Source organism: Garra rufa, chromosome 12, assembly GCF_049309525.1.
Source record: "Garra rufa chromosome 12, GarRuf1.0, whole genome shotgun sequence".
NCBI classification, from domain to species: Eukaryota; Metazoa; Chordata; class Actinopteri; order Cypriniformes; family Cyprinidae; genus Garra; species Garra rufa.
The window spans coordinates 5,192,370-5,204,740 of NC_133372.1; the positions used below are offsets into that span (position 1 = coordinate 5,192,370).

Sequence of the window (12,371 nt, forward strand, 5' to 3'; positions counted from 1 at the left end):
CTTATTTACAGCTGATGTAAACAGACACTGCTAACCGGAAGTTGACAGAGGTGGACTGTCTCTCTTTGCATGAAACTCTTTAGCCCTTACAACTTCCGGAAAGTGTCACGCTGTCCTCCATCGGCGCATATCACAGTCCACAGAGGGTCAAATCGGAAAAACTCAGCTGAAATCATGGTGTTCGAAGATAAAATGATCACGAATGGAGAGCCAGAAGAGGTATAATAGCACATACTGTTTTACAGAGCGGTTTAAATGTCATTTAGGTTGTAAAGTAACTGTTAGTTGCTTTATGTAAAACCGGTTTGGTTTAAGGGCCGAGCCTAATCTTTACATTGAATCTGATGTACATACATATTATTATTTTATGCTTCCGCTGTCTAAATTATTGCGTTTGATTTTATGTTTGGTTTGTATGTGTAAACACGCATCCTAGGTTATCATATATGTTTGTTGTTGTTTTCTTACAATGTATGTGTATACATAGGTGTATGCATGTATATGTAGCCAAATAATATACTTTGTTGTGTTTAGGAGGAGGAAGAAGAAGAGGAGCAGGATTTGGTGGTATGTCTCTTTTGTACTGTATTACAATGCAATATGTTGAAATATTATGTCCAAATCAGTTAAAATGAATTAAAACTATACTAGACAGTTGTTCAAAAATGTGTAATTGATAAAGACCCATAAACTTTCACTAGCATGCCCTTGATCAAGACTTCAGGTTATGTCAGTAATGTGTTTTGTGAGCAATTTGGATCTATGTATGTATCTATCTTTTTATTTATCTATCTTTATATGTCTATAAATATATAGCTATATCTAGATTTATATACATACGCACACAGCAGTTAATGAAAGTCCATAATATGTTTGAAGAACATCTTTGTATATGAAATTGTAGATTTTCTGAGGTTGTGGTGCCCCCTAGCATCATAACTTAAAGGAGAAGTTCACTTTCAGAACAGAAATTTACAGATAATGTACTCACCCCCTTGTCATCCAAGATGTTCATGTCTTTCTTTCTTCAGTCGTAAAGAAATGATGTTTTTGAGGAAAACATTTCAGGATTTCTCTCCATATAGTGGACTTCTATGATGCCCCCAAGTTTGAACTTCCAAAATGTTTAAATGCAGCTTCAAAGGGCTCTAAACGATCCCAGTCGAGGAAGAAGGGTCTTATCTAGTGAAACGATTGGATATTTTCAAAAAATATTTTTAATACTTTTTAATCTCTACACAGAGTACACACACGGCTAGACAAGATGAGCATTTGAGGTTAAAAATATATAAATTTTAATTTTTTTTTTAGAATATAACCAATCGTTCTGCTAGATAAAACCCTTTTTACTCGGCTGTGATCGTTTAGAGCCCTTTGAAGCTGCATTTTGGAAGTTCAAACTCAGGGGCACCATACAAGTCCATTATGGAGAGAAATCCTGAAATATTTTCATCATAAACAATTTCCTTACGATTGAAGAAAGACATGAACATCTTGGATGACAAGGGGTGAGTACATTATCTGTACATTTTTGTTCTAAAAGTGAACTACTCCTTTAAAGAACTTTGACATGTACCTTTTTTTTTTTTTTTTACAGTTAACATTAAGATTTTTTTATGTTTTTAAAGAAGCCTCTTCTGCTCACCAAGTCTGCATTTATTTAATCCAAAGTACAGCAAAAACAGCAAAATTTCTGAAACATTTTTTGCTATTTAAAATAACTGTTTTCTATTTGAATATAATTAAAAATGAAATTTATTGGTGTGATTTCAAAGCTGAATTTTAAAAATTATTACTCCAGTCACATGATCTGTTAGAAATCATTCTAATATTCTGATTTGCTGCTAAAAAAACATTTTTTATTATTATTATTATGTTGAAAACTGTTGAGTATAATTATTTTAGGTTTGTTTGATGAATAGAAAGATCAGAAGAACAGTATTTATCCGAAATAGAAACCTTTTGAAAAAATATCATCTTTATCATTACTTCTGATCAATTTAAAGCATTCCTGCAAAATAAAAGTATTAATTTCAGATAAATGGGGTCTTTCTATTCATCAAAGAATCCTGATTTTTTTTTTTTAAGTATTAAATATATTAATAATAAATGTTTCTTGAACAGCAAATCAGCATATTAGAATGATTTCTGAAGGGATCATGTGACACTGGATTAATGATGCTGAAAACTTATCTTTGATCACAGGAATAAATTACATTTAAAAAAATATTCAAATAGAAAACAGTTATTTTAAATAGTAAAAATATTTTAAAATTTGAAATAAATGAAATAAATGCAGGCTTGGTGAGCAAAAAATATTAAAAAAACATAAAAAATCTCACTGTTCAAAAACTTTTGACTGGTAGTGTATGCATTCTCCTTTTGTCCCTGAGTACCATGTCTTATTCACATTGGATATTGTAGACCCAAGATACAAAATGTGAATGTGATGGTGATGTCCATTTTCATAATGACTAGTCGTCTATGCATACCATGTTTGATGAAGAATATTGTTGAATATTTGCTCCTCAGGACCCATTAGAGACGGTGCGTGAGAAGTGTGAGCAGTCGGAGCATTGCGTTCACGCTCGTGAGCGGCTCGAAGCGTGCGAGTCACGGGTCGGTTCTCGCTCAGAGACAACAGAGGACTGTACGGAGGAGCTCTTTGACTTCCTGCACGCTCGTGACCACTGTGTAAGTGCTGATATTCAACTGAACCTGTGGATATTAGATGTCAGTAATTGCTAGAAAGGTTTAGATAATGCATTTAGCATTTTAGTTAGAGTCTTTGACTTTGTCAAGATGCTGGTCACACAACTAACTTCAAGAAGTAGTTTAACCCTTGTGCGACCTTATGGACATCTTTGTCCATTTCAGTTTTGTTTTTTTTGTCATAAGGGTGCCTGTGTTAATGCCAACTGCATAAATTTTGGCTCAGGTGTTTATTTATTTTTTTTAAATTGTAATATTTCACCATCATTTCCTTCAGAAAATCAATTTTACCCTCCGTACAAAAAATACTCACACTCAGGACCTTAAGGACAAAAATGTCCACATTGAAACTGGAATATTTTAACCCAGGGCCATTTGACTATAAAATGATGCAATATTTGCTAATAGGCATTTATTCTTTTGGCAAGGCTTCAAATTGTGAATTTTTACCATGTTTTACTAGATTGTGCCTTTTTTTTTTTTTATCTAACACTACATAAAAATATAAATGCCTCAAAACTAAAGTTGTTGTTCTTCACTGACACACCCAAGAGTCTGATAAGTAAAGAAAAAAATCTCCTCAGCATTTAGCATATGGAAATTACTACTAATTTTAATTTTTTCATAAAAATAAAAAACCTTAAACCTGTGGCATTATGCAAAGAAACCAGCATTTAAAGGGTTGCAATTTTGAAAATTAATGACTGTTTGGCATCTGTGGATAGAACAGATGCTGATTAAAAAATCTACATCAGTGAAAGTGGAAAAAATATAAATAAATCATATATTTTGACAGTTTTTGTCCATTTTTTCTTTTTTGAACGCACAAGGGTTAAATATGTGACCCTTGAGCACAAAACTGTCATAAGGGTCTTTTTTTATTGTCTGAAAGCTTAATAAGCTTTCCATTGATGTATGGTTTATGAGGACAGGACAGTATTTGGTCGAGATACATCTATTTGAAAATCTGAAATCTGAGGGTGAAAAAAATCTAAATATTGAGAAAACCACCTTTAAATTTTTCCAGATAAAGTTCTTAGCAATGCATATTACTACTCAAAAATTAAGTTTTGATATATCTGCAGTAGAAAATTTACAAAATATCTTCATGGAACATGATCTTTACTTAATATTCTAATGATTTTTGGCATAAAGCAAAAATCGGATAATTTTGAACCATGCAATGTATTGGCTATTGCTACAAATATACCCCAGCGACTTAAGACTGGTTTTGTGGTCCAGGGTCACATATAGATACTTTATTTTGTCTGTCTCATTTGTCATACCAAACCTATATGTATTTTGTTTTTCTCTAAAAATTCTCCAAAATACTATGTCTTTTTTATTTTTTTATATATCTATATTTTGTAAACATTATTTGTAATAACTTGTTCTTCTCTCTTTGTTTTCTACAGGTGGCCCACAATGTTTTCCAGTCAATGAAATAAACAGCATGTCTGCTTATAGGAATACAGTGCTCGGTTATTTATATAAGGTGTGATTTCTGTCCCAGATTCAACTATTCACTGTCACCCATAGGTTTTTCAGGTTGTCCACTTTGCTGAATTGTGACTAAAGTGTTAACAACTGTGCTCTGTTCATCTATCATCTGTCCTCTGTTGTTGAGATCAGTAAAGAGGTGATGTTGACACAGAATTTGGGTTTATTGCTAATGTCAAATAACAGAAAAACAATAAAGAACAAAAGACAACTGTTGTTTTCAGTCATTCATTGCCATAAATTGGCTGTTAGGAATTTAATAAGGCAGGTGAATAGGGTAAAAACAACAACTATTAGTTATCGCCTTACTTACCCAGTTGGTTTATTACATTAGTAATTACAAACATTTTTGGTATTACAAGTTTTCTCAAATGTTAGGTCTACATATGGAAATTAGCCATTGTTTAATGAAATATGTGCTAATTTGCATACATGTGTAGGACAAAATTTTAAACACTGAACGAAGTCAGTTTCAAAATTCTTGTTTAATTTCTTTGACATTAGAGTCAAAAGTTTTACAGAAGGAATTTCAGGTATCTTAATTTTTGTCACTCCATAATTCAGAAAATACTTAAACAATATATTTTCACAATTTGAGGGAATAAAATGTACATAATCAAGCAAATTCTATGTGAACAAATCCCTCTGTAAAATCCTTCAGGATATAGACAGGAATAGAAATGTGAAGTTTGATGTGTGTAAATGCTACTGAAGTGGAGATTTATGGATTTAAAAACTATTTTTTAGAAAACAGCCTTTAGAAATATGTATTGTAATTAAAAACTATAAACTCTTGAATGTGTCTTTTGGATGTTTAATTTCTACTAGTCTGAAAAAACACTTCATGAAAAAAAACAAAAAGCCCAAAATCTCAAACTTGACAGCCAGGTGCATGAAAAAACTGTGTTTTTGCCTGCAGTGTCTCCCCTTAAAGAGCAAATAAGCATTAACAGCATGCAAAGAACATAATATATAATATATATGACATAAACACGACTAAGATAATGACTTGTCTATGAGACAAATACATCTACCTACAGATAAAAGCTATATGGTAAAGCATAAATTAAATAGTAGAGAAATTAGTTTTCCTATTTTCATTAAAATACATTTTAGAAACTGTAGATGTTTTAATTGTTTTCACAACTTGTTTGCTTCATATAATCAATCAGTTCATATTGCAGGACTGCATTCTAGAGTTGTGACGTTCGCGAACGAACCGATTCTTTTGAACGGCTCATAAACATGAACGATGGGAGCCGAGTCGCGGCTGGGGGGGAGCCGTTCTTTCTGTCGTTCTTTTTTCCTATGCGTGTTTCACACAGATGCACACAAATTATTCCCGGATGGTCTACTACTTAACTTAAGAATTCGAAGTGCGGATCAATGCACACTCTAACGGCTAATATTGCCCACAACACATTGCGCGGTGAACGAGAATCCGATTAGAACTACAAACACGCATAAAAATTGTTTAAAAAAAACTACAAACATGGCGGATACGCGCTACCAGGGACAGGTAGAGAAAGGGGTTTTTGAGATAACTAATCAATGTGTAACCTAATAAATAATATTTAAATAATGTTATCCATGGTATATTTCATGTGCAGCAACATTATGAACTTTTATAATGATAGGTTTGGTCATTAACTTTTAAATGCATCATTATGCAAACACGAGCAAAGTTCTCGGCATAAAAGACTAGTAAGAATGTGCCTCTTCATTTTTCTCTAATACGGTAGGAAATCAAATTAAACGAAATGTAGATGATATTAACTGACAAGGCAGTTTAAACAGTGACAGGATTTAGGTAACTAAGCAACAGAGGAAGTAGTATGTCCCAAAGCTTGCCTACTTTTCTGCTACATACTCAAAAGTATGTACTTTTTCTTCACAAAAAGAGTACATACTTTAAGGGCATAGTATAAGTATGCGAATTGGGATGCAGCAACATACTTTGTACTAAAGGTAAATCCAAAATAGTGATGCCACTGTCTAAGCAGAGGGATGTTGTGCAACCCTATGAAATATAGTCCACACATGACAAATGAGATAATAATCAATATTTCAGAATAATTCGAACTCAGATATTGGTGTGTGATATCTGAGTTTTAATTATTTGACTACGAATCTCACCTCATAATTCCTCCCAGTGATTATTTCCAGGATAAACTGAGATGCCCCCAAACTGGCTTCTTAAAACTGACTAAATATTTAAAAAGAGCCAAAAGAGCCGTTCTTTTGAACGGCTCTTTGAAAGGAACGGATCGCCAAGATCCGGATCCCCTCAAAGAGCCATAAATCCCATCACTACTGCATTCAGCATGCTGACATCTTTCCGATGGAATTTTCTGTATTGGGCGGGACTTGCACCTCTACAGCGTGTTTCATTGGCCGCCTCAGCGCCCGGAAGTAAGACTCCATGAAATTGAGCCAATGGGCGCATTCTGCACATAGAATTTGAGCAGCTAGAAGGGAAATTAACATTAAATAAGGTTCTTTACCTGGAGGGATTTGGTGCATTAGAATCCGAGTATTTTTTAGTTTAATAGATGTTAAGGCGAAACATTGGCAGGTGTATAGGGTACTTTTTTTTTTTTTTTTTTTACTAATAGTTATGACCTTGCTTACCCAGTTGATTGATTACATTGATAATTTTGGATTACAAGTTTTCTAAAGTGTTACGTTTAAATATGCACATATCATTTCTAGAACATTTTTTACAGGAATAAAAATGTAAAGTTTGGTGTGTGTATAAGTGCTACTGAAGTGGAGATTTATGGCTCAGTGTAGGAGAAAAAATATCATTTTGAGAAAACGACTTTTAAAAATGGGTATTGTAATTGAAATCTATTGACACAATATATAAAGTGCTATAAAAGAAACACTTGACAGTGTCTCTTGGATGTTTTCTTCCCACTAGTCTAAAACCAACCAACAAAAGTCCAAAAAATATCAAATTTGACAGGTGTATGAAAAAAAGCATTTTTTTGCCTGCAGTGTCTCCCCTTAATTTATTATTCAGATGTACGTTAATAAATATATAAATTATAAAATTGGTTGTCACGTGGTATCTGTTTCTTTTCTCAGCGTGGGCAGATTGGACCAATCGCGTTCGAGAGTGATTGCTGGATACGAGTTTTAAATTTCATTCTATAGCGATTTACGATAACGGTTTTAGATTTTTCTATCAGGTAATAGTTTATTCCAATACATACATGTAAAAGACTACACGGTGTTGTGTATAAATATCCCAAATGAGCTAAAAAAGATTAGGATACAATGTGCCTCAGGTTTTTTGAGCCGCCGAGCGCCCCCTGGGTCAATTACAACGTTTGTTGTCGAATTTTTTTTCCAATATATTTTTATTTCGGAAGCATATGACGGAAGCACAACATCAAAAAATGTGCAAAGCACACGCTGCTGTGTAAGAAAACACTTGAGCTCGTTTCTAGTGCAAAAATGGGAACTTCAGATGCAAGCTCGTTAGTGCGGATGTGCATCGTCAAAGTTGCTCAAAACATGGATGTGTTGGAAAAGAAGGTTTCGAGTGAGTTTTACTTTCAGCGAAATTATTTTCGCATTAATTCCAAAATTAAGACCTGATATGTAATTTAACAAAATTTACAACTTAATTTCAGTTTATGGACATAAAGTACGTGATGGAAAACATTTATTTGAAAAAATGTCTAATATTTACATCTTTTTTGTTGTAGGTCTGCCTGTGTCTCTCCTGAAAGACTTACTGCCACATCTAAACATTTATTATCTGGACAGAATTGAAACTGCTGCTGCCACCAAAGGTATGCACACAAAAGAGCATTTAATGAATCAATGTCAATCAATCTCTGGTTCATTAACATTTATCAGATCTAATTTATGCCAGCTTAATATTGTTTTCATTTTGTCTGTATGTGTGTAAAAGTTAGAAATAAAATGTTTAAATACTTGTCAGTATATTAATGACATCTAATACCTGAATTTTTTTTAGGCATCTCCACCTCTGTAATTTGGGCAGCAATATGGAGAGATTTGGATCAGATGTGGCGCTGGAAATTAAAGGTTCGTTGTATTTCATATAATCATCTCTAATAAATGATTGTTTGATGAACATGCTTAGAATATCAGGATACTGTCATCATACAGTGCATTTATTTTTTTAAATTATTTTTTTATTACTTTATTTTGTATATTTTGTTTTATTTAATTTTATTCTGACTTTCTATAGCAAACTATCCAGTCACATTCTTTATAAGTGCACAACTTAAATGGCCAATAAACGTTTATTTTAGTTTAATTTTTAATTTGAAATTTTTTGGTGTAATGCTTTATTTGTATTATTTTATTGAATTTTTGTTTGTGTAGAATCTTTGAAAATGTTATTTTGTTGTTATTTTATTCTGGCTTTTTAGAGCAAACTACTAAATCTAATTCTTTATTTAAATGCATAGGACATGATGGAAATAGTCCCCTGATTTTACTTTATAAGTAACATGAGTAATAAACTTTTTTTTTATTTTATTTTGTTTTGTTTTATTATTTTTGTGTTTTATTTTTTTGTAGGGCTGCAACAACGAATCGATAAAATCGATAAAAATCGATTACTAAAAGAGTTGGCAACGAATTTCATAATCGATTCGTTGTGTCGCGCGACGCAGACACATTTGGTTGTTATTATATATATTAAAAAAAAATTGAGCGCAGAGCGGAGTGGACACATTCGGTCTCTCTCCCGCACTGATGCCAGCAGAGTTCGGCACCTAAGCTGTGTTTCCATCCAAAAATGCGAATTTAACTTATGCGCAAAACTGGAACATTTGAGCATAAAGCACCGTTTCTACATTATATATATATGCTGCCCCGATTTATATCAAACATGTTTGATATTTAAGCCTACTTTGGCTAGCCTACTTTCACAGCAGCCAATGCTCGATCGCAAAACAGCTGCTGTACGGGTCGTTGGATAGTGGAGATGGAGAAAACTACTTCTATAGTTTTTGTAACACTGTCTGTCTGTATAATGTGTCGAAAACATACCACAACCGTAAGGAGAAATCGAAAGGTGAAATCGTCTCAGTTTTGAATAGGGCTGTGACGCGGCACGTTGTTTTTTTATATATAGCCTACACCTCAGTCAGCGAACAAGCAGCCTAAAAACGCTAAAATAAATCAAAGAAATAATATATTTAATTAAGAAAGTAGCCTAAGAATATTAAATAGGCTATTAAACAAACATTCCTTGTAAAAATGTCCGACAGCTCATCAATTTTTGGCCGACTGAATTTCCAGTCCGACTGTCTTTTTTTCTCTTTCTCTTCCTCATTACACAGCTGCTGTTTTTAATAGCAAAGTGATTACATTTATTTTCGTTTCTTTAGTTTATAAAGTTAATTTAGAGATATATTTGGAACACTTTTTGTTTGTTAAATTCAAGTTTTTGTTTTTTAAAGTTATAGCCTACCTAGCAAACAGCGGCAGACAGATCAAAAGCCTGCTTAATTCATCGCGATTTAAATTAAAATCCATTGATATAAAAAACTTAAAACATATCACAATATTAGTTTAATCATTCAATCAAGATAATTCCAAAGTTTGTGCGGAGAGAAACGCGCTTTGCAGGACATGGAGACGCCAGTGCAATGTGGAATTTCTTTTTTGCTCATAAAGGTAAGAGTAATTTACCACCCGGGCCGGAACTGTAAAGGGTTCCGGTTTGTGTGTACTCACAGTATCAACAAAATGTGCTCTTAAAGAAAACAAACAGAATACGCTTGATATCTTTGGTTTAAACAGGAGCGCTTCACAATAATTAACCGAAACCCAGGTAATTGCCTCACAAACACAATATCTATAGAAAGCTTTAAATTATTATTTTACTATAAAACGAAATAATTAAAATCGAAAACAAAACTCTTTCATTAGCTAATCCATAAAGATGCATTAGGCATTAATGAGCAGATGGCAGGATCGTCAATTTCATCTTTGCAACACTGAATCAGAAAATAGTTTATTAATAAGTAATTCGAATATTTTCTTAATTTTTGCCCTGACACATTCATGGTAATTACTTTTGCTGGGGCTTTGAGGCCAGTTTTGCGTGCATTTGAATGCGGAACTCTTCCAGCTGGTCGCTGCTGATGGCAGGACACTCAACACCGCCATGGCAGAATGAATGTAGCAGAAAGTTAGTCAAGTTAACCCGTTCCAGCGTGCAAAGTCACATGACTTTTTTTAATGCGCACTGAGGAATTTAATTTGAGAGGCTTCTTGATGGGAAATGCAGCATGTACACCACAGCAAGCCGCTGTCTTGACGGATAGTAATTTTAGTTTATTTATAGTCTATATATTTGGCAGATGTAAAGCATACATGTGTATGTTTTTTGTGTTAGTCCATTTTTATTTTATTATTATTATTATAACAGTTCAAGGAGCAACATGTTCGTGCACTTTCTAAAGATTTTAGTTCTGTTTTTGAATAAAGGGTTGTAAATCCCTTGTTTTTTTATCCGATTCATCGATTAATCGAAAAAATAATCGACAGATTAATCGATTATTAAAATAATCGTTAGTTGCAGCCCTAGATAAATGATTGTTTGATGAACATGCTTAGAATATCAGGATACTGTCATCATACAGTGCATTTATTTTTTTTAATTATTTTTTTATTACTTTATTTTGTATATTTTGTTTTATTTAATTTTATTCTGACTTTCTATAGCAAACTATCCAGTCACATTCTTTATAAGTGCACAACTTACATGGCCAATAAACGTTTATTTTAGTTTAATTTTTAATTTGAAATTTTTTGGTGTAATGCTTTATTTGTATTATTTTATTGATTTTTTGTTTGTGTAGAATCTTTGAAAATGTTATTTTGTTGTTATTTTATTCTGGCTTTTTAGAGCAAACTACTAAATCTAATTCTTTATTTAAATGCATAGGACATGATGGAAATAGTCCCCTGATTTTACTTTATAAGTAACATGGGTAATAAACTTTTTTTTATTTTATTTTATTTTGTTTTGTTTTATTATTTTTGTGTTTTATTTTTTGTTTAAAGATTAAACTACTATGTCGAAATACTTATAAGTAACATGGGTAATAAGCTTTTTGTTTTATTTTATTTAAAAAAAAAATCTTATTTTGTTTTGTTTTATTATTTTTGTGTATTATTATTATTTATTTTTATTTTTTTAGATTTTTAAGTCAAAATGCTTATAAGTAACAGGGGTAATAAACTATTTTATTTCATTCATTAATTCAGTCAGATTCCTTATAAGTACAACTTACATGGACAATTTTTTTTTTTCATTATTTTTGTGTATTTCAGGTTTTTTTTTTAGATTAAACTATTAAGTCAAAGTACTTGGGTAATAAACAACTTTATTTCATTTAATTTTGTTTTATTCTTTTGTGTATTATTTTATTTCATTTAATTCTGGGTTTTTAGAGCAAACTGCTAAGCAAATTCCTTATAAGTGCAACTTACATAGGCAGCAAACCCATGTACATTTTATATTTGATTATTTTTTGTTTGGTTTTGTTTTTATTATTTTTGCATATTTTTTATTTATTTATTTTATCACGTTAGTTTTTTTTAGATCAAACTACTAAGTCAAAATACTTGTAAGTAACATGGGTAATAAACAATTTTATTCAATTTAATTTTGTTTTATTATTTTTTTTAATTCTGGGTTTTCAGAGCAAACTACTAAGTCAAAATCCCTACAAATGCAACATACATAGGCAATAAACCCATGTAAATTTTATTTTATTTTATATTTGATTTTTTTGTGTATTTTTTATTCTGTGTATTTATTTTTTTAAATATATATATATTTATTTATTTATTTAGATCAAACTACTAATATTACTAATACTTATAAGTAACATCATGGGTAATAAACAATTTTATTTCATCTTATTTTTGTGTATTATTTTTTATTTTATTTATTTATTTATTTAGTTTTTATTGTATTTATTTGTTTTATTCTGTGAGCAAGTGCACTAAACATGAAATCTGGTTCACTAAAAATAGTTTTTTTTTTGTGTGTATTTTTTTTTGATTTATTAATTTTATTATTTTATTTATTCAGTTTTTTTAGACCAAACTGCTAACTCAAAATACTTAAAAGTAACATGGGTAATAGACAATTG

General features: G+C 31.6%; 2 protein-coding genes across 2 annotated transcripts in view; both read left to right on the forward strand.

The window, feature by feature from the left end:
• Positions 1-86: 86 nt before the first annotated feature.
• Positions 87-4,423, forward strand: LOC141346935 (cytochrome b-c1 complex subunit 6, mitochondrial-like). Its single transcript, XM_073851899.1, has 4 exons — positions 87-219; positions 535-567; positions 2,533-2,694; positions 4,128-4,423. Exons 1-4 carry the CDS (start codon positions 175-177, stop codon positions 4,158-4,160), a joined length of 273 nt encoding a protein of 90 aa, XP_073708000.1. The 5' UTR covers positions 87-174; the 3' UTR covers positions 4,161-4,423.
• A 3,180-nt stretch (positions 4,424-7,603) lies between these two features.
• Positions 7,604-12,371, forward strand: part of LOC141346821 (leucine-rich repeat-containing protein 41-like) — a 16,907-nt gene continuing 12,139 nt past the window's right edge. The window contains exons 1-3 of the mRNA XM_073851780.1: positions 7,604-7,762; positions 7,929-8,015; positions 8,204-8,274. Coding sequence (XP_073707881.1) covers positions 7,675-7,762; positions 7,929-8,015; positions 8,204-8,274 — 246 coding nt within the window. The 5' untranslated portion in view covers positions 7,604-7,674. The remainder of the gene's footprint in view (positions 7,763-7,928; positions 8,016-8,203; positions 8,275-12,371) is intronic.

What these genes read in the sequence shown, in the direction of transcription:
- LOC141346935 (XM_073851899.1), top strand. Translation starts at nt 175, where the DNA reads ATGGTGTTCGAAGATAAAATGATCACGAATGGAGAGCCAGAAGAG. An exon ending in AAGAGGAGCAGGATTTGGTG is followed by an intron (nt 568 to 2,532) that starts GTATGTCTCTTT and finishes TTTGCTCCTCAG; the next exon opens with GACCCATTAGAGACGGTGCG. An exon ending in TGCACGCTCGTGACCACTGT is followed by an intron (nt 2,695 to 4,127) that starts GTAAGTGCTGAT and finishes TGTTTTCTACAG; the next exon opens with GTGGCCCACAATGTTTTCCA.